General features: G+C 58.2%; 3 protein-coding genes across 7 annotated transcripts; 1 reads left to right on the forward strand and 2 right to left on the reverse strand.

Moving 5' to 3' along the window:
- Positions 1-366: 366 nt before the first annotated feature.
- Positions 367-6,098, forward strand: P2RY4 (pyrimidinergic receptor P2Y4). The gene is made up of 2 exons (XM_074914903.1): positions 367-474; positions 4,763-6,098. Exon 2 carries the CDS (start codon positions 4,779-4,781, stop codon positions 5,901-5,903), a length of 1,125 nt encoding a protein of 374 aa, XP_074771004.1. The 5' UTR covers positions 367-474; positions 4,763-4,778; the 3' UTR covers positions 5,904-6,098.
- Positions 4,867-12,422, reverse strand: LOC141964470 (diacylglycerol O-acyltransferase 2-like). Of its 2 annotated transcripts, XM_074914905.1 has the most exons (9): positions 12,264-12,422; positions 10,518-10,646; positions 10,318-10,425; positions 10,028-10,098; positions 9,746-9,950; positions 9,168-9,342; positions 8,885-9,087; positions 7,845-7,959; positions 4,867-4,993 (listed from the first exon to the last, which is right to left on the reverse strand). In XM_074914905.1, exons 1-9 carry the CDS (start codon positions 12,301-12,303, stop codon positions 4,975-4,977), a joined length of 1,065 nt encoding a protein of 354 aa, XP_074771006.1. In that variant the 5' UTR covers positions 12,304-12,422; the 3' UTR covers positions 4,867-4,974. The 2 variants fall into 2 exon arrangements, with proteins under 2 accessions (XP_074771006.1, XP_074771005.1); XM_074914904.1 differs by lacking the exon at positions 4,867-4,993 and having other exon boundaries at positions 7,279-7,959.
- Positions 12,423-14,439: 2,017 nt separating this feature from the next.
- IGBP1 (immunoglobulin binding protein 1) lies at positions 14,440-20,516 on the reverse strand. Of its 4 annotated transcripts, none has more exons than XM_074914945.1 (6): positions 20,319-20,516; positions 19,845-20,156; positions 17,413-17,608; positions 16,334-16,419; positions 15,227-15,339; positions 14,440-14,964 (listed from the first exon to the last, which is right to left on the reverse strand). In XM_074914945.1, the coding sequence occupies exons 1-6, from the start codon at positions 20,504-20,506 to the stop codon at positions 14,819-14,821; spliced, it is 1,041 nt and encodes a 346-aa protein (XP_074771046.1). In that variant the 5' UTR covers positions 20,507-20,516; the 3' UTR covers positions 14,440-14,818. The 4 variants fall into 4 exon arrangements, with proteins under 4 accessions (XP_074771046.1, XP_074771045.1, XP_074771047.1 ...); XM_074914944.1 differs by having other exon boundaries at positions 14,440-14,967; XM_074914946.1 differs by having other exon boundaries at positions 14,440-14,947; positions 15,201-15,339.
- Positions 20,517-21,834: the final 1,318 nt, after the last annotated feature.

Genomic DNA, 21,834 nt, shown 5'->3' on the forward strand with positions numbered 1-21,834 from the left:
CCCGTGTGGTTGAAGGGCCGTGGTCCCCATGAGGGAGGGACCATGGTGGTCCCCATGGGTCCCCAAGGGTCCGTGACCCCCACGGAAAAAGGGCCATGACCCCACAGGTGAGGCCAACAGATGCCAAGTTTGGGGGGCTGCGGCGGGCAATGCACCTGGCCCAAAGCCTGCGAGGGCGATGGACGGGGAGCGCAGCGGGGCCCAGCCCTGCGGGCAGCCCCTGGGGCGGGCAGGGATGCGGGCAGGGATGCGGGCAGGGAGGCTGTGGGCTCCTGCCCCCGCCTCCGCCCGCCTCCAGCCCTGCCTCTCCCGGGCACTTTGCTCCCAGCAGCAGGAGAGCGGGAGTGGGCACACGCGGCACGGCACGGCCAAGGGCAACCCGCAGCCCCTCTGGCATGGCCCCCCAGCCTGCGGGGTGCAGGCGCTCCCCGGGGGACCCCCACTCCTGAGAGCCACCCCAGCCCAGGACCGCAGGTGAGCCGGGACAGCCCGTGCTTGGTGGGGAGCAGGAGCTGGGATGGCCCCGCCGTGGCTCTGGGGGGGCCCTGTGGGGACCAGCTTTGGCCCCTCAAGAGATGGAGGCGGGATCCCCAGGGCTGGAGGGATGTGGGGTGGGGGTGAGCCAGTTGTCCCCATGCTCCACCATCCCCAAATCCCTCTGTGCATCCTCCTCCCTAACACACCACTGCCTTCCTCCATCACCGAGGGCCTTCATCCTCGCAGTGTGGCCACCTCCTCTCCTTCACCTTCCTCTCCATCCCCCTCCTCGCTGTCTCCTCACAGGGCAAAGCTGCCGCGGCTTAGCCCGATGCTGCGGGCTCCTGCCCTTCCCTGGGGAGGCGGAGGGACAGGGACAACCCACCCAAGGGTGAAAGAAAACCCTCACCCCCCCACCCAGCTGAGAAAAGGGGTCACCTCGGAGCAGGGGATGTGATGGGCAGCAAGGAAAGCACCCGACCCCGCTGGTGTCTCCAGGGAGGAGGCACCGGCACCCCGGCAGCGCAGGCAGATCGTGCTTTGGCTGCTCTCGCAGTCCAAGGGAAGGACAGAAAAGAAATTAGGTCACGCTCCCCTTGTGCCGGGGCTTTGGCTGCACGAACCACGTGGCGATTAGGGACAAGGGTCCTTCTGCAGGATGTTTTGCATAATTTCCCCTTGTTTTGCAATTTCCGAGAGCTTAGGCGAGAAGAAAAGCCCTGTTTTTCCCGGGCTCCAGCAGCAGCCGGTCCCAGGCTCACCCAGTCTCAGTCCCAGGCTCACCCAGCCCCAGGCTCACCCAGCCCCGTGTCCCTCGGCGGCTGCTCACTCCCCGACTCGCACGTCCCCTCTGTGAAGCTCCTGCCCGCTACACCCCGATCCCCGACAGCCCCGTCCCGACCTGCCAGCCGGCAGGACTTTGGCTCCAGGGCAGAGTCTGCCTTTGGCGCTGCCCCACTCATTCATTTCATCGGTGCTTTTCCAACACCCCCCTGTAAATCCCCAGGGCAGGAGCCTTGGCCAGCTGCTGATGCACCCCGGGCTGGGAGCCCCCTGGGCTAGGGGTGGCCACTGGCTCCCTCCGGGACTGGTGCTGGCCACAGGGACAAAGGACGGGTTCAGGCTGGGTACGGCTGCGGGGCGGGGAGCCAGGGCTGAGCTCCTGTTCCTGCAGCAAAGGGTCAAGGCAGCACGTGTCCCTTGACATGCGGCCCCGCGGCCGGCCCCTGCCCCTTTCCGCTGTGGCTGGCCGTAGGGGTGTTCTACAGGACCCCTCGCTGCTTCCCAGGGTACACGCCATCCCACAGGCACCATCCTGGGGGATGTGTTTGCCACGGGCAACAGATTGCCCAGCATCGCAGCCCTCATGCATCCACAAAACAGGCAGGGCAGGAGCGGGCATCACCTCCCCAGCTCCACGCACTCCCTGCTGTGCTCCCGCAGCGAGCCCGAACGCTCGGCTCAGACCTCACCGCGGCTGGGGTCGGTCCCTCCTTGTGAAGCCGACGCTGGGGAGGCCGTGGCCAGGGAGAGCTTCTCTGGGGACGTCAGCGAGGAGCAGGAACGGGCCTGGCGGTGACGTGTCCTTGGGATGGACTGATCTGAATCAGTAATTTAAACCACAGATTTTGATCATGACTAAGATGAGGAAGTAGGAAACCTGTTGAGATAAAGCTTGCTAAATGTAAATTATTTTTTTTTTTTAATTATTTATATTTTTCGGTGGTTACCCCCAAAGGAAGCTTGCTTAGGAATGGTTAAATCACACTGCTGAGCACTGACCGTGCTCAGGCTTTATCAGCTGCCAGAATCTGCGCACCTGTGCTCTTCTCCAAGCAGCCAACAACCACACAGCTTCTCAGGCTTTTTCCTGATGCGTTTCTCACACCAGATCATTATTATTTTATTTACTGGCTTCTCCATATCTTAGCTGTCTGCTGACCCCATGTCATGGGCATTGGCTTTGATCACTGAACCCTGCAGCACCTCCGCTCTGGTTGGGCTCAAAATTTCATGCTCTCTTGCACTCAGAGATTAGAAGAGGAAAACAAACCTCCTGATGCCTCCTGTCCTCAGCAGCATCGCGGTTTGGGGAGACGCAGCTGCTGGACTGGGACCAGTGCGACCAGCACAGCACCCTGTGGGACCAGCACCAGCGCTTGGGGGCTCAAGGGTTTCCTACCAGCTGTTTTTCCCTCCCAGTTCTGGGAAAACAGAGCAAATTCTTCCCGCTGTTAATGTTTGATCAGGACCTGCCTGTTGCTCTCTGAACTCATCCCTGTAATAAAGCCAGGCAGCTGCCCGTGCCGGGGAGGAAGCTGCAGGGTGTTTAATGGGAGCCCAGAGCTGCGGCTCGGCCCAGAACGCAAACAGAGGGCACGGAGGTGCGTGTGGCACGGAGGGGCCGGTCCCGCGGCCACCTGCCTGCCCATCTGCCTGCTGATGCACTTATCATCATCTCTGTAAACTCAGGGATGTCTCTCCGGGCGAGGCTTTGCCAGGAGAAGCTGGATTGCAGCTCAGCTGACCCCACGGATACACCCTACGGGATGTTCCAGCGCTTGCCCCGAGCAGCCGTCAGTCTGCACGGGGACAAACAGGGGGGGATGATGAGGGAGCCCAGGGGTGAAGGAGCAGGAGAGGATGTAGCGTTCCACCTTGTACCACCAGCATCCCGCTAACACACATCATCTCCCTGAGCCTCCGTCCTGGTGCCCATCACCCCAACAGAGCCGGGAGCCACTCCACTGTTCCCTCCCTCAGATATGGGTTTGGCTACACCCTCGTCTGCTGGCAGCACGGCAGATGCTCCTACTCCCAGGTTACTCATCCAAGCATCCATCCTCAGCCAGCAGAAGTGGCTGCTCTGAAACCGCTTCACCAGGGCTGGAGATGGTGTGGAGCGGCCAGGGCATGGGCAGCCCTCACTGGTCCTTTGCTAGACACCCCGATGGTGGCAGGAGCTCCTTCTACAGAAAGGCCACTGAATGGCCTTCGGTCGTGGCCAGAGAAGGGCAACGGAGCTGGGGCAGGGTCTGGAGCACAGGTCTGCTGGGGAGCGGCTGGGGGAACTGGGGGGGTTCAGTCTGGAGAAGAGGAGGCTGAGGGGAGACCTCCTGGCCCTCTGCAACTCCCTGCCAGGAGGGGGCAGAGAGGGGGGATGAGTCTCTGGAGCCAAGGCCCCGAGGGAATGGCCTCAAGCTGCCCAGGGCAGGGTCAGGCTGGCTCTGAGGAAGGATTTCTGTGCAGAAGGGGCTGTTGGGCGTTGGAATGGGCTGCCCAGGGCAGGGGGGAGTCCCCGGGATCCCTGGAGGGGTTGAAGAGTCGGGCTGAGCCAGCGCTGAGGGATCTGGGGGAGTTGGGAACGGTCAGGGGGAGGGTCATGGTTGGGCTGGAGGAGCTGCAAGGGCTTTTCCAACCCGGATGGTTCTGGGATTCTGTGATTCCCTCTGGAGGAGTGGGCTCTGAACTTCAGACATCCCGAGAGGCAAACGCAACACTCTGACAGCTTGCCCTCACGCCTCAGCCCCGGGGCCCGATGTACCAGGAGGCTGCAGATCCCAGGCTTTGATCCCAGCGCTGTGCGAAGGGAAATGTCCTGCCTGCCTTGTGAACTTGCACTGTCTTGGGCCGGGAGTTGGCTCTGGTGCAGCTCCTCTCCGCAGGGCTTAGATCATCCCTCTCCTGCGGAGAATACGCGGCAGCTGGAGGCCCCCTCACCGTCCAGGGACGCTCTCTCCCAAAGGCTTCTTTAACAGCCCCCTGAGGATTTCTCTGGGCCATAATATTCCCCTAGACAAGCCTTTCTTCTCCTCCCGCCTTTCTTCTGTCAAGGAGCCCTCTGGGATGAGCAGCATTGTCAGGATGGTGCCAATTAGGCTGAGCCGGCTTCCAAGAGGCTGCGCTGGCACCGGCCGGGGGCTGCTGTTGCTCATAAAGGTCTCATTGTTCGGCTCACCATGGGGCTGCTGGCCGGCGGGGCCGGCGCGGCCCTCTGTCTCAGGCACGCTTCCCGGCTCCACGCGGCGCTGGTGTCACTGCGCGCTGCTCAAAGGGATGATTAATGGGTGTCATTGCGGGGGCTGCGAAGGGGAGGATTTGTCAAGCCTCCCTCAGCTCCCCGCGAGGCCCGAACGCGCGAGCTGAGAAAAACCAGAGAACCATCAAAGTGGCCGGAGCTCCTGGAGGGGGGGGAAAATCTGGCATCTTTGGCTCCTTTCCACGCTTTGTGCCTGACAATGGTCGGGATCAACGACTAATGCGCTTTTATTAACTGCTCCCCTAGATCTGGCTCGGAGAACATGGCCACTCCAGTGAGGACGTTCCCAGTTGCCCTGTGGACACCGACGCTGGCTCCCTGGCCAGGAGGAAACACCACGGCGGCGGCAGAGACAAAGTGCGTCTTCAACGAGGAGTTCAAGTTCATTCTGCTGCCTGTCTCCTACAGCATCGTCTTCGTGGTGGGCCTGGCCCTCAACTCCTGGGCCCTGTGGATGTTCATCTCCAGGATGAGGCCCTGGAACGCCACCACCACCTACATGATCAACCTGGCCGTCTCCGACACGCTCTACGTCCTCTCCCTCCCCACCCTGGTCTACTATTACGCCGACCGCAACAACTGGCCCTTCGGGACGTGGCTCTGCAAGATCGTGCGCTTCCTCTTCTACGCAAACCTCTACAGCAGCATCCTCTTCCTGACGTGTATCAGCATCCACCGCTACGTGGGCATCTGCCACCCCATCCGCTCCCTCAAGTGGGTGAAGACCAAGCACGCCCGCATCATTTGCGTGGGTGCCTGGCTCGTCGTCACCATCTGCCTCATCCCCAACCTTATCTTCGTCACCACCAGCTCCAAGGGTAACAGCACCCTGTGCCACGACACCACCAAGCCTGAGGAGTTCGACCATTACGTGCACTACAGCTCCTCTGTCATGGCTCTCCTCTTCGGGGTCCCCTTCCTGGTCATTGTCCTCTGCTACTGCCTGATGGCCAAGAGACTCTGCAAGTCCAGCTTCTCCAGCCCCAGCTCCCGAATGCCCTCCTACAAGCAGCGCTCCATCAAGATGATCATCATCGTGCTCAGTGTCTTTGCCATCTGCTTCGTGCCCTTCCACATCACCCGGACCATCTACTACACCTCCCGCTACTTCCAAGCCAACTGCTTGACCCTCAACATCATCAACTTCACCTACAAGATCACTCGGCCCTTGGCCAGCATCAACAGCTGCCTCGACCCCATCTTGTACTTTATGGTTGGGGACAAGTACCGCGGGCGGCTGCGCCGGGGGCCAGCCCACCGCCTCCGGCCCGTGCCCACGTGCGACCTGGCCCTGGTATCCCCCTCCATGGACGATGTCACGGGTGGCAGCCACGCTGCCAGTGACACCCGAGGGACAGGGACAGCACAGAGCAGAGGCAGGTTCTGAGGGGACAAAGGGGGTTCCAGGAACCTCAGCCCTGGTCTCCAGGAGTTGCAGCCCCTCTGGGCTCCACGTGGGCACCTTGGCACCCCCAGGTCCCCAAACTTGACCCCCCCCTTTGCAGGGGCAGAAACTGCAGGGCTGAGGGCCGGTGGCCACAGGGCTTGTCCCAGCCCTGCCCTGGGATACTGCGGGAGGAGAGTGTGGATGCCACTCAGGGCAGGACAACTGCCAGGCACCCATGGGAGCGGGGAAGATGCTGAGAAAGCCATTTTGAGGAGATAGGCTGATGTCCCATCCCAGGGCACTCCTGGGGACACGTGAGGGCTGACATGTCCCTGGAGAGAAGGGACGCTGGTCCCTCTCTGGGCACGCGCAGCCCTTCCACTCTGCTCAACAGCAACATGCGGGCACCAGACCGAACCCAGGGATGGAGCCAACGCTGGGGCCCCCCGCGTGCCTGGCGAAGGCTCTCGGAGACGTACCCATCACACTCCTGGCCTTGGAAGAGGCGGGGAAGGGGGTGGCGTGGGGCACTTGCTGCCCATAACCCCCCAATAAAACCCTTTCCCCTTTCTCTACGCCCAGACCTGTTTCTCTCTGTAGCAGAAGGAAGAGGGATGAGACGCCCACCCTCGCCCCAGAAACCGTTTGAGAGCAAAAGCCACCCAGCGCCTCGACACCGGAGCGAGGAGCCGGCGTGGTGACACCCGCGGTGATGGAAGAGTCCTCGGGAATCTGCCTTTACGGGTGTTTGCTTTCCAAATGTTTACCCAGCCTTTTTGTTTGTCCAAGTGCCTGCGCAGAGAGGAGCGGGCAAGAGATGACTATCGGCGCTGGCGACAATCCCCCACCAACCCCAGGCAGGGACGGGCCCCACCACGGAGACTCCCATGAGTCCTTCCAGGGACAGCCATAGCGTCATCGGGGGGGTCACCCCCCAGTCGTGGCACCAGCCCCATCCCACCAGGAGCTGCCCAGGTCAGGGGGGGAGGGAGAGGGGCAGAGGGATGCCATGTCCCAGCCCCACGTCCCCATCTCACCAGGGAGTGGAACCCAGAGAGAGGAGGAGACCACCACCCTCCTCCCCAAACCCAGTTAACCCAGTAAGAGCAGCTGCTGCCCCTCAACTCCTGTTATGTCCGACGTGGCCCGAGTGGACCCAGGAGCTGTTTGGTTGCATCTGAGTGGTGCAAAGGTCCCTGCCAAGGAGATGGGACAGACAGGGAGGGGACATGGGCGGGTGGCATGTCCACCTGCACAGGGAGCATGGGGGTAGAGCCCCAGCAGTGCTGATCCTGCCCCCCTCCCCGGCCCCCAGCACACACAGGCAGCGCCGTGGGGGTTGGAAATCTGTATTGGCTACAGAGGTGGTGGAAAAGGCTCATCTGGGGCCAGAGCAGCACCTGCCCCCACCCAGGACAACATGGCCCCAGCTGAGGCCACTTCCCCAGGTCCCCAAGTCCAGGAGTGTCCCCCCTCCACTCCAAGGGGGTTGTCTCCCCATCTTGCTCCCACTGGCCCCTGGGAGAGACCCCTAAAAAACCCATCTCCTTCCCTCCTCCCATGACACCCCCTCCCTCAGCTCGTGGTGTCCTGGTTATCTTGGGGGGACCGTGCCCATCGCTGGCCCCCAGCCTCACACCAGCCCCCGCCACATCCTCAGGGGAAAACTGTGTCACCTGCAGCCTTCAGACCCTTCAAGGGGGACCCTTTCCCCATCTCTCCCTTCCCCTCGTTTCCTCCTCTCCTCCCACCTCCCATGCAGGTTTTTCGGGTGGAGGAGCAGAGGGGTGGAGTGGGGAGTGGTCCCCCGCGTGACCCCTGTGCCGGGGCGGCTGAAATCCCCACCCGCAAGAGCCAACAACCCTTGTGAGCCAGGATCTGGCCGCCGGCACCGGCTGCACTCAGAGGATGTGCAGCTCGTCCGACTCCGACAGCCCGTACTTGGTCTTGTTCTCGTTGAAGAGCTTGAGCAGGGAGCGGACGTACATCTCGTGGTACATGTCCACCATCTCACGGCTCGGGTTCTCAATCTTGGGCACCATCACTGGCTCCCCCACTGCCAGGAGGGGACACAAGGGTCAGGCTGAGGGCATGGCAGGGATACGAGGCAAGTGTTGCTTTCCAACGCCACTCATAGCTGGGTGTCCTTCCTCCTCCAACCTTCCACCTCCAGGGGGTCCCTTCCACCCCACAGAATCCCAGAACCATCCGGGTTGGAAAAGCCCCTGCAGCTCCTCCAGCCCAACCATGACCCTCCCCCTGACCGTTCCCAACTCCCCCAGATCCCTCAGCGCTGGCTCAGCCCGACTCTTCAACCCCTCCAGGGATCCCGGGGACTCCCCCCTGCCCTGGGCAGCCCATTCCAACGCCCAACAGCCCCTTCTGCACAGAAATCCTTCCTCAGAGCCAGCCTGACCCTGCCCTGGGCAGCTTGAGGCCATTCCCTCGGGGCCTGGCGCTGGGGCCTTGGCTCCAGAGACTCATCCCCCCTCTCTGCCCCCTCCTGGCAGGGAGTTGCAGAGGGCCAGGAGGTCTCCCCTCAGCCTCCTCTTCTCCAGACTGAACCCCCCCAGTTCCCCCAGCCGCTCCCCAGCAGACCTGTGCTCCAGACCCTGCCCCAGCTCCGTTGCCCTTCTCTGGCCGCGCTCGAGTCATTCAATGGCCTTTTTGGGGTGAGGGGCCCAAAACTGAACCCACTCACCGAGGGGCGGCCTCCCTAGTGCCGAGCCCAGGGCTCAGATCCCTCCCCTGTCCCTGCTGGCCACGCCAGTGCTGACACAAGCCAGGATGCCGTTGGCCTTCTTGGCCCCCTGGGCACACTCTGGCTCATTCTCAACCCCCCCAGTCCCTCTCTGACCGGCAGCTCTCCAGTCGCTCCTCCCCAGGCCTGCAGCCCTGCTGGGGATGGTTGCAGCCGAAGTGCAGAACCCGGCATATGGCCTTACTGAAACTCCTCCAATTGCCCGGTGGGCAGTGCTCACCCACGGTGGTGATGGGTCTGGCGTAGGGCAGGAAACCACGGGACTGGCCAGAGGTGAGACCCCGGCCATAGAAGACGCAGGGAGCAAAGCCCATCATCTTCTGGAAGCGCTGCTGGATGCTCCTCATCCAGCTGCCCTCCTCAAAGACAACCTGTCGGAAAAGGTCGTTCTCCCCGAAGGAGAAGGAGGGGACAAGGTAGGCCCTGTGGAGGGGACACAGGGTGTTGGTGATGGGGTGCAGGACCCTCAGCCCCCCGCGGTGGTGGCGGTGCCTGTGACCCACCCGTGCTGCAGGGCCATGCGGACGAAGCCCTTGCGGTTCTTCAGGATGAGGGTGGTGACGCCGGGACGGCAGGAGAGTGACTCGGCCGCTCCGCCGATGACGATGGCCACCGCGTTGCCGGTGCCGTTCTGGGACAGCAGGTAGCTGATGGCACGGCGCGTCACCGGGCACAGGCCTGCGGCGGGACCCACCCACCCACTGCTGTGGGATCACCTGCACGGACAGTGCCCAGGGAGGGGGACGGGCACCCCGCGAGGGACCCTGAAAGGGACCCTGAGGGCAGGGTGCTGGCACGGCGCAAGCAATGGAGGAATGGAGGGGGGGAGGGGATAGTTCGGGCAGGGTGCAGGCAGAGCGCTGTCCCTGCCCACTCCTGGGAAGCACTGAGGCTGTCAGTCCCCAGTATCCCACAGATGGGACCCCCCGGGAGCCCCCCACCACGTCTGCCCAAGTGCAGGCAAAGGCAGGAGCAGGGCAGGCAGGAGGTGCGTCCCCGGGCCAGCCATTCGTGCCGGCAGTGCTGCCCATGAGGGCAGGGTGGCAGGCAGCTGCCCGCCCCGCTGCCCACAGACACTCACCCCCACTCATCAGGTACTCCCTGAAGACGGGCAGGCGGAAGTTGCCGGCCAGGGTGGTGAGGAAGGGCCGGATGCCTGGGAACATCTCGCTGAAGCCCGTCGAGCCGGTGATGAAGTTGCAGAAGGCACCGACGCAGAGGATGCCGTGGGGGTGGGAGCCGATGATGTAGTTGTGGCTGGGGGACAGGTCATGCGTCTTCACCAGCTGCGGGGACAAAAGGGGACATCACGGCAGCACGTCCCACCGCCACGAACATCCCACCCCGGCTGCCTGTGCCGTACCTTCACGGGGAAGTAATCCCGAAAATGCTTCCACACGGGCCATCGCCGCAGGCACGGCAGGCGCCTGCCACCTGAAAACCAGAGAGGGACAGCGGGAAGTGACACACCCCCCCCTCCAAGAGCCATCACACCGCTCTTCCCGCTGTGAGGATAATGGGGGAGAGGAAGGATGTGGTGCTGCTCCTCCTTTGCTGTGCTGGGATGGACCCAGAGAAAAGGGGGGGACCCTACAGCCCATCCTGCTGTAAAGTTGGAGGAAATTTATGGGGGGGGTTTCTGCCTGTCCCCACCTTTTTCCGGTGTGTCCCAGTCGAAGATGATCCAGGCCAGGTAGAGCGCGGAGATGGGCCAGAAGCTGGTGAACACCAGGTAGATGAGGAGCAGCAAGCTGACAATTCCTGCGGGAGCCAGGGAGGGTGGGGGGTGAGCAGCAAGGCAGCCACCCCGCCGGGCCCCCCCCCCCAGCACCCTGCACCCCCCCTGCACTCACCCAGCAGCAGGAAGCTGAGCACCCACTGCAGGACGGAGAGGAGCTGGAGCCAGGAGCGGAGATCCCGCTGCGAGGGCCAGGGCGCTGCGAGCAGGGTGCGCAAGGCCGTCTGGACGCTGGGGCGGTTGCCTGCGAGGAGGGACACGGCCCCCCCAGCCCAAACCAGCTCAGGTTACACAAAAAAACAGCCCCCGCCCCACCCGAGCTGACAGGGGGGTGAGGCTGGTGGTACCCGTGGCTGCCACGGTCGGGGTATGGGGAGGAGGTGGGAGGTAGGATGGGAAGGTTGGGATACTCATCCCTAGGGAGCTCTGGACCACTCCAGGAGGTGGCCCTGGGCAACCTGAGGCTGTTTTGAGGCCAGTCCTACCCGGGGGGAGTAGGGGTGGGCACCCCAAAGCCCAAACTCCAAAGATGAGCCTGGGTGCACCAGTGGAGCCGAGCGCAGCTGCACATCCCACACTGTGCCCAGCTCCCCACAGGGCGGGACCTTTCCTGCGCCCTCCCTGCTGTGTTCAGGATCACAGAGAATTCGGGGCTCTCTCAGCATCCACCACCCCAGCAAGCGCCAAGGACAGTGGCCACAGGCCGAGGCAGGGTGGCCAAGACTGGCCATTCCCGCCAAGCTTTGCTCCTAAGAGGGACAGCCCAGCAGCCTGTGGTTGCTCCACTCCCCCCGCCGCCCCGTTGCCTCCAGCTGACCTTGGTGAACCATTAACAGCCCCGGGCCGGGCGCCAGGATCCAAACTCCACGCGTGGCCCCATCCCTCCTCCCCAAAACCCCCGAGGTGCTCCCGGCCAAAGGTCCAACCACAGCCGAGACCCCCCGGCACAGCCTCCGCTGACTGCAGTGAGCTACCCCTTGTGTCACAAGAGCCTTGTTTTCTTGAGAAAACAACCCAAAATCAGCACTCTAGTCAGACAGGGAGATGCTGGGTGAGACAGGAGCAGACCCATCCCCACAGCTCCCCAGGCTGGGGACACGCGGGTGGCTCAGAGGAGACCCACCAAACCCTGGTTTGGGGAAGTTCAACTCTTCCCGGCTCAATCCAAACTATGAACGGGACAACTGAAATAAATTAAACACTGGAGCCATCACCAGCACTGAATTGTTTTCCCTCTCCCCCAAGCTGTGCTTTAAGCCATCCTTCCTGCCCATCCCCATACACCCAGTGAGGCATCTCCAGAAACCCAGCACAGCCCTGATGTTCTCAACTTTCCAAAACGCCGTTTTTTGGGTTATTATTCCCCACCCACCCACCCCAGGAAGACGCAGAGCTCTGCCTAGCAAACTTGTGCCTACCGAACAGTTGCTTTTTTTAGTTCCTTTTTCTAGCTCCCCCCACCCAAGCACTCCACGAACGTCCAGACCGCAGACGGAAAAGGGAGAAACCCCAGGGGCTCCGCCGCTGGCCCCGTCTGCGGTGACAAGAGCCTCTTCAAAACTAAAAAATTCAGACTGCGCGGCCCGGGGCGGCAGGGGAAGATGAAGGGGAATTTGCAGCACTCGGGAGCATCTTGCGGGAGCAACATAACCGAACGCATTGTCAGAAATGTCGTTTCTGTTGAGCAACTGTATGTTTTCTTCTGGTGCTGCTAACCTCAAGTCGCTCCGAACACCTCCCTTCCCCCTAAGCAGTCTAAAGCAAATAGACAATGGTGACAACAAACGCTAATTGCCCGACCAGCCACTTGCATCGCCAGAGCATCAGAAACCATTCAAAAGGGGCTTTGGAAATATCTTACCGCTAAGATTTTGGGAACAGGCTGCAATAATTGTTTTCATGGCGGTAAGGAGTTCCGCGCCAGACCCTGGTTCAGCAGGTTAAAAGGCGAGTTTGGAAATCCCGGAGGGCGATTGATTGTGTATCCAAGCTGCTTCCACCAGCCGATCCAAGGTAAAGCGGCCGTGGCGGAGGGGAGCGGACCCGCGCCAGCCCCAGCTGGCAGAGCGAGGAGCTGAGCTGCTGCTCCTTGGGAGGATGAGGAGGGGAAGCCAGCGGTGAGGAGCTGCCGTGGTGAAGGCACCTCGGAAAGGCACTGCTGCGGGCACCGGTGGCGGCTGGGCCGGGGCCACCTTCCCCCGGGGAATGGTACCGTCCGCGCTGGGTATTTCACAAACCGCTGTCGTGCTCTGCCGGTGCGACTCCCCTCCAGAGCCGCCCAAAAAACGTCATCCCGCAGCTCCGTGGGACAGGCCCTGACCCACAGCCCCGCCAGCCAGCACCAGCCCCAATTCTGCCACCCAAAGGGTGGCACCGAGCCTTGCCTGCTAGCCCAGGGGAGCTGGAATAGTGCCTGCAGGGGATTGGAGGGAAAAATATAATAAAATGAGAAGAAAAGGCAACAAGAGCAGCACAAAAGCAGCGGTGAGATGGGGCTTTGGGCACCAAAGGAAGGGTAAAAATCCACAGTGTCTGATTCACCAGAGCTGTTCTCGGGATCTACCTCTCCAGAAGGGCTCGCTAGGAAGAGCGTGCTAACGCCGAGTGTAGGAAAGGGATAAACACACACAGAGCATCGCACGTGAGCCACGGAAACTCATCATCTGCTCTCGTAAATTGTAGAGACTCAGTATCTGGAAAAAAGGGTGTAACAGCATCCGCTGCAGGCTGCAGCTTCAGAGATGTAGAGCGGCAACGAGGAGCCGCAACTGGCATGTATAAAATACCTGAGCTGGCCCCTGGGGCGCGCCGGAATCACAGAGTCCCAGAACCATCCGGGTTGGAAAAGCCCCTGCAGCTCCTCCAGCCCAACCATGACCCTCCCCCTGACCGTTCCCAACTCCCCCAGATCCCTCAGCGCTGGCTCAGCCCGACTCTTCAACCCCTCCAGGGATCCCGGGGACTCCCCCCTGCCCTGGGCAGCCCATTCCAACGCCCAACAGCCCCTTCTGCACAGAAATCCTTCCTCAGAGCCAGCCTGACCCTGCCCTGGGCAGCTTGAGGCCATTCCCTCGGGGCCTGGCGCTGGGGCCTTGGCTCCAGACTCATCCCCCCTCTCTGCCCCCTCCTGGCAGGGAGTTGCAGAGGGCGTGCTAATAGGAAGGAAAAAAACCCAAATTCTTTTAGAATCCTGCTGTCCCCAGGGTAAGGGAGCACCCTGCTGCTGAACCCAAAATTGCCCCGTGGCCGGCTCTGGGTGACACACTACCACAAGCACAAGCAGCAGCGATGCTTCTTTCATTTTTTTATCCCAACATTTGTGACAGGTTTGGAACCACAGGCCCAGCTGCCAGCCCACACTGGGCAACTCACCCTTCCAGCTGTGATTCCTCACTTTTTCACCCAGAAACACACGTGGGCCAGGTCAGTGCCAGACATGCTGTGGCCCCTCCCTTCACCCAGTTCAGGATAAGAGCCAGCAGCTATTTAAAGGACCTTCAGAGGAACCCAGAAAACGTTTTTACCCCCTTGGGGTCATTCTGCAAGTAGATTTCAAAGCACAGTGACAATCTACATGCTACTTCGCTTTGAATACGGCACCACTTGTCCCAGCGTTGGCCTGTCGGGCTCCACGAGAGGGTCTGGAGCACAAACACACACACACACGTTGTGCATTACACCATGTACGCTAAAGCCACGCCATCCCCACACCACGCCAAGCAAAAGCACAAGTATTTCTATTAAACCATTAGTACTACGTGTAGCATCAGCCCTTCCTGACATCACCCTCAAAACACCTGATCTACTTAACAAAAAAAAAATCCCCAGCGCTCCTGGCCACCTGCTCTGGGAGGAACAGAGGCACAAGCCTAGGGAAAGGCCATGCAGCTGTGCCACAAGAAGCCTCGGCTGAAGAAACAAGCTGTTGGATGTTCCCTATTTCCCATCCCCAACTCCTCTGGTGGCTGGAAATCAGCCTGACAGGCTTCCTCTGGAAGAGCCTGGGATGAAGAGCAAGGGATTTTCACAGCAAGAACTAGGCAGCACAAGAGATTTTATTTTGCTTAAAATAGAGAGGAAAAAAAAAATAAATACATCCACCCACAATACAAAGAGCGGTTTCCAAATTCAGGGACTTTCCTCTCGAGGATTTCCTCTGGGAGAACAGAGGCAACCTGACCCCTCAGCAAAAGCCCCACCTGAGAGGAGCTCTGGGGTATCTGTACACGCCCAGTGTGCTCCAGTCTGACATTTAATGTAAACCAAAGCAAACTGTCAGGTTTACTCCCGACCCTGGTGCCTCCCAGCGAAGCCCCGGGTACCTCCGCCTATGTACAGTGTATTTACTCCTCTATCTCCAGGACACGGGCGATTCTTACAGCATTTCCAGGCCCTGCTCCCTCCACAGCGAGAGCATCAGCCCACGTTCTGCCGGTTGCCGTAGCCTCTCGGGTGCGTATCCTTCCAGTCGTCCCAGTTCCGAGCTTTCTGAAGAGCTTCCTCATCATCCTCTTCCTCTTTTTTCTCCTGCTGCTGCTTCTGCAACTCTTCATCAGTTATAGCTGCTGAAGGTCAAGAACAGGAGTGAGGGTCAGTAAGACAGGGGGAGATCCCTACTCGAGCCCTCCAAGCAGAGGCCCTGCCAGGCGCTCGTCTAGACAGAAAGTGGGACTTGCCAAAGCTCAGCCCAGTTACTTTCACAGCCTGACAAAGTTCACTCTTCCTCAGCCAGTGGGTGTTTCACACCCTGACCATGGCCCCGTTCACCCTCTCCCTCGAGACTTCCCAAATTCTCTACCCCAGCCTTGGCTTCGCCGCTCCTACCTGCTGCTCTCTGCGGCACGCTCTGCCCAGCCACGACCCCCTGCCTGCGGCGCTGCTCGTACCAGTCGTCCACGGTCATCGTGGGCAGCCCGGGATACCCGGCCCCAAACACTCTACAGGAAGAGACAGGCAAAGGCAGCCCTTGACATCGCTACGAAGGAGCAGAAACACAGACAACCATGCACAGCACTGCTCCGTAACCCGATGCGTACCAACGGCAGGCACGTTATCACGGAGGGCCTGATACAGCCCGGGCCTTCAGACTTAGGCTGTAACGTGCCTAACGAGATCCTGCTGCTCGTTTAGAGAGGTGAGGGCTGCTCCAGCCCAAAGACCTTCGATCCCTTCTGCAGCCCAAAGCGGAACACGCTGTGCTAGCACAGCCTGCCAAGGGGAACCAAGTTAGGCACGGTTTGGCTAAATAGTTATCTGGAAGGCTGAGGGCAAATAATGTCAAAAGCATGACAAGAAAGCTGCTTTCTATCCCATTTTGTGCTTTAGCTGCTATATTCCTTGCAAGAATCTCACGGTGCCACAAAGCGTTAAGACAGATATTCTTGGGAAAGCCTCACAGCTAAAACTGGTGTTATTGTGACTGATGATTCTCTGATAGGTATCACATCTTCCCAGCCCCTATAATCACCTCTGAATTCACTGAAATCTTCCCAGGTTTACATCAGAGACCATGTGTGCTTTTCACTGCGGGGCTCTTTATTTTAAGAGTGAAGAACCATCCTGTTGCAGCACACAGAGGTCAGGCGGGGGGATAAGCCTTGCCTCTCTGCAGCTTACCAAATGGCAAACTCGTGGCCTAGCAGCTAACACAGTGACGTTTGCTTAACAACATCCCCCCTTCTGCCATCCCAACAGCATTAGCCAAGACACTGCAGTGCACCGGTACCAAAAAAAAGAAAAAAAAAAAAAAAAAATCAGAAAGTCCAAGAAATGCTTTAAACCTTTCCCCTGTCCCCTGCCCAGCAGCACAACACACGCCGTCTCGCTGCAATTCGCTGCCTGAAGGTAATGACTTTCAAAGAGTATCTTAAGCTTGACCTAAGAACAGAGCACTGCCTTATGCTGTGTCTAAATAATCACAAACCAACATACTTAGCCTGAGCAGCATCCCGGGTAAGAATGAAAGGTTTCAGTGGAGCCCTGGCTTGCCGAGAAGTACCGTGTGGTGGTGCTGAAGACTGAAGATGCAAACAAAAGTCACAAGATAATCGTGTAGATGAGAATCCCCTTCCCGGCTTCCCACCCCAAACAAGTTATTAAAGGTCTTGTAGAAGACAAATGTCTCTGCTGTCAGAGCAAGATGGACAATTCAGGCCTTACTCCGCTTTAAATCGTGAACTCCATCTGTGAGTTTCCACAAATCACTTCTGTTTGTGCCTCTGTTACACCCGCTCTGATCAAAGCGGAAAGCTGACAGAGCTAAACCAGATCAGCTCAGATCAAAGCATGAAATATAGTTTATTTTTCCCAGGGATCAAACGCAGCACACTCTGAAGCCAGCAGAGCTCGTTGTTCCCACTGATATCACCCAGGGCACTACAGAAGAGCAGAGCTCTGCAACGCCAGTAACGAACTGCACAAACCAGCTGTGCCCACTGGGCTGGACCACGGTCTGTGTCAGCACATTATGAATTTTTATTTCTAAACAGATATTTTAGGTGAGTGACGTAAAGCCCAGGACACTATTCTACACAGGAATGGCAGGTCTGTGAGAAGCTTTCATCATTCAGAATGGGCATTTATTCCTGTAACATCTGGGCATGTTGTAGACCAGAAGCGTAGGGCTGAAAGAAATCACAAGGGTCTTTTAATTTTAAACGTACTCACTTCTTTAGAGTTAAGGGTCTGGCAGAACCCAGCAAAGAGGAGAAAAGCCTTACATACGAGACCGGTTCAGCTCTGATATTCAAAGCTCTAGCATTTCACCAGCCACGACTGCCTAGAACACATGGCAGCAGTGGACAGTGACTAATCCCAATGTCAGACCAGAACTAAACCAAACCTCATCTGCTTGTGCTGTGACTGAGCTAAATTTCAATCTAGAATTCGAATAAAACTCACATAACTCTGCTACTGAATTCCTCCGGGGCTCATTTACCCGCAACAGTGCCCAGCACCAGGTGTGCCTGTCCGCAGTCCCCAGGCCCTGCAGTTCAAGAGAGATCTCGTACCTGTTTTGCGGTACCTCTGCTCCTCAGGATGACCATTTCTTGGTCAATACTCTCAATTTCCTCCAGGCTGGTGTTGATCCATTTCTGGATTTGTAGTATGTAAAATTCCCGTATCTGATCCTCATCTGCTTGCCCACCCTCCACGAAGGTTCTCATAGAGGCCAACCTGTTCTCCAGTTCCTTCTTCTGCTTATACCTGTCTCAAGGAGAACAAAGTGAGATCATTAAATAACCTTTCTCTAGCCCAGCCCAGACACGGTGTTTTCTACAATAAACAATCTCTTATTTCCTGAAATTCAATCAAATGTAGTTAGAGAGCCATCTCCTGCCCCAATCCCTTTTTAACTGCTCTTCACAGTTGCTGACCAGTGCCCATAAGGATACATAAACCCCAGATATTCATAAAGCTTCACGTGCCTTTGACTTTTGACTGCTCTGTGCGAGAAGGACCCATTCATTTAACAACTAAGAGTCCTGAAAAAGTGAAGCAGAGACTCACAGGAATGTTCCTTTGAAGAGGAAGAGCACGGGCAGCACCAGATCACACTGGTTGTCATTTACTGATCATCTCTTGCCTTGTGCTTACACGTTGTTAAACACCCAGCAGGGGGGGATCCATCTCCTCACCTCATCTCACCACCAACAGAAGGTTTTTGTCAAAGAAAACTACATCAGAGTTCCAATCTGCTTATAAAAGGCTTTGAAAATGCAGGGTTATATGCATACGTGCAAAATATTTTCCTCCCGTCTTCCTCACCACTTCCATCTGCCAACTCAAATTTAGACATCACGTAGGATCTTTACTACCCTAAGAGGTTTAACATGATTTCATGTATTTAAAAAGAAAATTGTATATAAAAAGGGAGGCTGTGATGATTTACTGTTGTAATTTAAGTATCTCCTCTCTGTTTCAAGCAGCTTTGAAGAAGACAGTTTAAATTTAGAGGCGCCTCTCTCAATTACTTCTCTTCTCCTAAAAGTTGAGCAATCCTTGAAAATTAAGCCTCCCAGGTAAAATTAGGCAAGCCTGGCAACTTTAATCTGGAGAAAACAGGACTGTAACTCATCAGCTCCTTCACTGAGAAAACCAGTGCAACAGCTATTTTGAATTGCTTCTATATGACACAACGATACCAAGAAGCCGCTTACAAGGCGGATCAAAACACTTCTCCAATTTCTGTCTCAGCTGGTTTTGTGGGTTGTTTTTCAATATAATTTTGGCTTTCTGGATTTTTTGGCCTTTTCAGGAATTAAAGGGGGGAACTACCTATATAATACACTTCCAGGTTAAATCCTTGTGTCCCACTTCCTCCTACAGTGCTGCCTGAAGAACGAACAGTAAGAAGCAAGGATTAGAAACCCACGGGAGCTGAAAGGACAAGGAGCACAGAAAAGCCATTTTAAAAAAAACCCAAACAAACAGCCACAAGAACCCCAAAAATACATCTTAACCAGCCAAGCACCTGACTGCCCAGCCCTGTCCTGTGGGGAAGCAAAGCAAACCACCCCTTTCCAGTTTGTCTTTATGCTCTGCAGTGGGATAAATTCTCTTCAGTTGGCCACTGCCATCTCAGCCTGCCCCCCAGGACGCCGGATCGCCTCAGCGAGCGAGGCTGCAAGCAGTGAGGATGAGCTGGGTCTGGAGCCGGTGTGGTGATACAGGCCTCCTTAGGAAAATTTTGTTCATGATGCCTGCACGTTTTACTGAAAGTAAATATAATTGCAACACCTCACCCTGATCGACCTGCTTGTGACAGAACTCACAACACAGGCACCTCCCTTTTGTCTTCAAGCAGAAGAGAGTCACAGGACAGGCAAACACAAGCCCTCAGCGAGAGGGGAGTTCACACATAACCTAAGCCTGGCCTGCAGCGCCCACCAAACTCACTGGGGAGGTGACGCGCAGCTCTGAGACTGCTGACAAGGCGCTGACCGCAAAGGCCCTGATGTACTCCAGTACCTCAAACCTATCTTAGTTAAGTTACTCTCTAGAATATAAATCAGATTTTTGCATTTGTGCAATTTAAACAGCTCTTTAGCCCCACTTAGGCCTTTAACACAGTAAAAAACAACTTAATCATCGAAGTCCCCAACTAAAGCATGACAAAGAGCATCAACCACCTCTTTTTTAAAGACCTTTTTAAAGCCCATTGGTAGGTAAGTTCCAACATGAGTAGCTTTATGCCGTTAGCAGGCTGGAAACTGAAGACGTAAATACATCCCTCCAGTCTGTGCACAATCCAACACCATTAAGTAATATGTGGCGCATATCTTAAAAGGAATGTTTAACGATCGAAGTATTCCAGGGAATTCCAAGGGAACGAGTTCTTTCCTGACAGTCCTTGTCTCTACAATGTCACACAGCCTGAGGCTCTCCCCTTCCCTTAAACAGATGACCAGAAGCCTTTAAACACCGCTAAGCAAGGGCCTACCTTTCAATTTTGGCTTGCCTGCTCGACGCCATGGCCACCAGGCTGGGCTGGGCAGCAGCGGGGCCCCCCGGGGCCGGGCTCCCGGCAGCTTCCTCTCCCAGGGGACTGGCAGCAGCGGGGGGTAGGTGGAAGCTGCCCAGCCCGTAGCTCCTGCAGAGCTTGAGGAAGCGCCAGAAGTGGGCCCGAGCGCTCTCCAGGTGCTCCAGCCTCCTGCTCAGGTCGACCTGCTTCAGCGTCAGGGCCCCCAGCAAGGCGGGGAGCAGCAGGTACTTCAGGTCGGCCGAGGCGATCTCCTCCAGCTCCTCGTTCTCGCTGCAAGGGGAGAGATGAACCTTCCCGATCCCGCTTCGCTCCACCCGAGCCCGGCCAAGCCCTGCCCGCTCCGCGGCGGCCCGGGGGCCCGTGTGGAGGCGGCGGAAGGCACGGAGGGACCCTCGCAGGTCCCCCCAGGCCCAGGCCCGTCCCTCCCCTCACCTGAACAGGTCCAGCTGCGCCACCATGGCGGCCGCCCGCTGCAGCGCCTCCAGCCCCTGCCGCACCTTATCCTGCACGGCCGGGGCCCCCGAGGACGGCTCGGCGCCGGTCTCCACCTCCTCCCAGAGCCGCCGGCCCGCCGCCAGCAGCTCCGACAGCCGCGGGCCCTCCACGGCCGCCTCCGCCATGCTGGGCCGCGAAAGCGCCGCCGCAGAACCACTTCCGGGTCGGCCGCGGGAGGCCCCGCCCCCGGCCGCCATCTTGGTGAGGGCACAGGGGCCGCTGGGACGCGCTGGAGCCGCCATCTTGGTAGTGGCGGGCCGCGGGCAGGGGCTGGCGGCGCCTTAGCGCGCCCGCCGGGCCCTCGGCTCGCCCCGCCGGGCCCTCGGCTCGCCCCCAGCGCCCGGGGAACCCCCGCAGAGGGCAGGCGGCGTCGCCCGCACCAGGCTCGGCGGGGCTTCGGGCCCTCCCATGCATCCTCTGTCCCCAAAGTTTTGACCGGCTGGTCCCTGCCTGATGCACAGGCCTCCCCGGACCTTGCCAGGCACTGCAGGGGAAGGTGTACTACTGGTTCAATAAACCAGCAAAAATGAGGATAACTAGGTAAATTAACAGGAAGAATGCACCTTCCCCCTCTAGAAAAAGGAGCAAGAGGCGTGAGGAGGGCAGAGCGGCACTGAAAGGGCTCTGGAGCCGTCAGCTGTCGGCACGGTCAGTGCTGCCGCGCCGAGCCCACCCGTGGCTCCTCTGAGGAGCCGCTCGGCCACTGGCCCCTGAGCTGGCATTTCATCGGCGTGCTCGGCCCCTCCCCGGCTGGGCTGCACACCCCACGCAGGCAGCACCCCGGGGCTGTCCCGGGCAGATGTGGAGGTGACGAAGGGAGGGTGTTGTGCTACGGGTGCTAGGGCAGATCTGCCGTCTGGGACGGGAGGTGACACGTGGGGACCTCTCCTGCTCTTGGGCGAGCCTGGGCGATGTTAAGCCTTAGGACAGCAGCTGGGTTTACGAGGCCTTGTGCTGTACGTAGCCTGGGCCCTACATCTGACAGACGACCCTGGCAGCGCGCGATGCGCAGCGCAAACGCTTGGTAGCATAGTGTTGTGTTTTTATTTTTTTAAGCACAGCACCTTCCATTACTCTCTATATTCTTTTTATAACAAAAGTAAGATAAGCAGCCTTTCTTATTTCTTTTTTTGTGTAGCTCTTAAGTCCCTTCTTACAGGATCTGTGAAATTTAAACAGGCATAAGGCAGGTTAAGGTTAAAGCTGGGCTTTTAGGAATGAATGCTGGTCCCTTAGACACACAAGTAATTGACCTGGATGTGATAAATGTATATGGTGTAATAATAAATCAGGGCTGGCTGGAAGCACTCAGCCTCCAGGAATGAGACAGTTTACGATTTAGTCTGTTTGCTTTCTGCATACCTACGTGAGATAGCTCGATATAAAGTTACTCATAAAAACCAGAAGAGCTGTGGGTTTAGGTTCCTGTTCGCTGTGCCCTGAGTCCCCCCCG

The sequence above is a fragment of the Athene noctua genome, chromosome 11 (assembly GCF_965140245.1).
Source record: "Athene noctua chromosome 11, bAthNoc1.hap1.1, whole genome shotgun sequence".
Taxonomy (NCBI): domain Eukaryota; kingdom Metazoa; phylum Chordata; class Aves; order Strigiformes; family Strigidae; genus Athene; species Athene noctua.

Excerpts from the sequence above, each read along its gene's own strand:
- P2RY4 (XM_074914903.1), top strand. The coding sequence starts at position 4,779 with ATGGCCACTCCAGTGAGGACGTTCCCAGTTGCCCTGTGGACACCGACG.
- LOC141964470 (XM_074914904.1), bottom strand. The coding sequence starts at position 12,303 with ATGAAAACAATTATTGCAGCCTGTTCCCAAAATCTTAGCG. Across the intron at positions 9,088-9,167 it reads CGCATGGCCCTGCAGCACGG|GGCCTACCTTGTCCCCTCCT; the intron begins GTGGGTCACAGG and ends TCCCCTCCACAG. Across the intron at positions 7,960-8,884 it reads CAGACCCATCACCACCGTGG|TGGGGGAGCCAGTGATGGTG; the intron begins GTGAGCACTGCC and ends CCCTCCTGGCAG.
- IGBP1 (XM_074914946.1), bottom strand. The coding sequence starts at position 20,506 with ATGGCGGAGGCGGCCGTGGAGGGCCCGCGGCTGTCGGAGCTGCTGGCG. Across the intron at positions 16,420-17,412 it reads GCAGAGGTACCGCAAAACAG|TCTTCAGCACCACCACACGG; the intron begins GTACGAGATCTC and ends TTGCATCTTCAG. Across the intron at positions 14,948-15,200 it reads GCGGCGAAGCCAAGGCTGGG|TTGCAGAAGCAGCAGCAGGA; the intron begins GTAGAGAATTTG and ends ACTGATGAAGAG.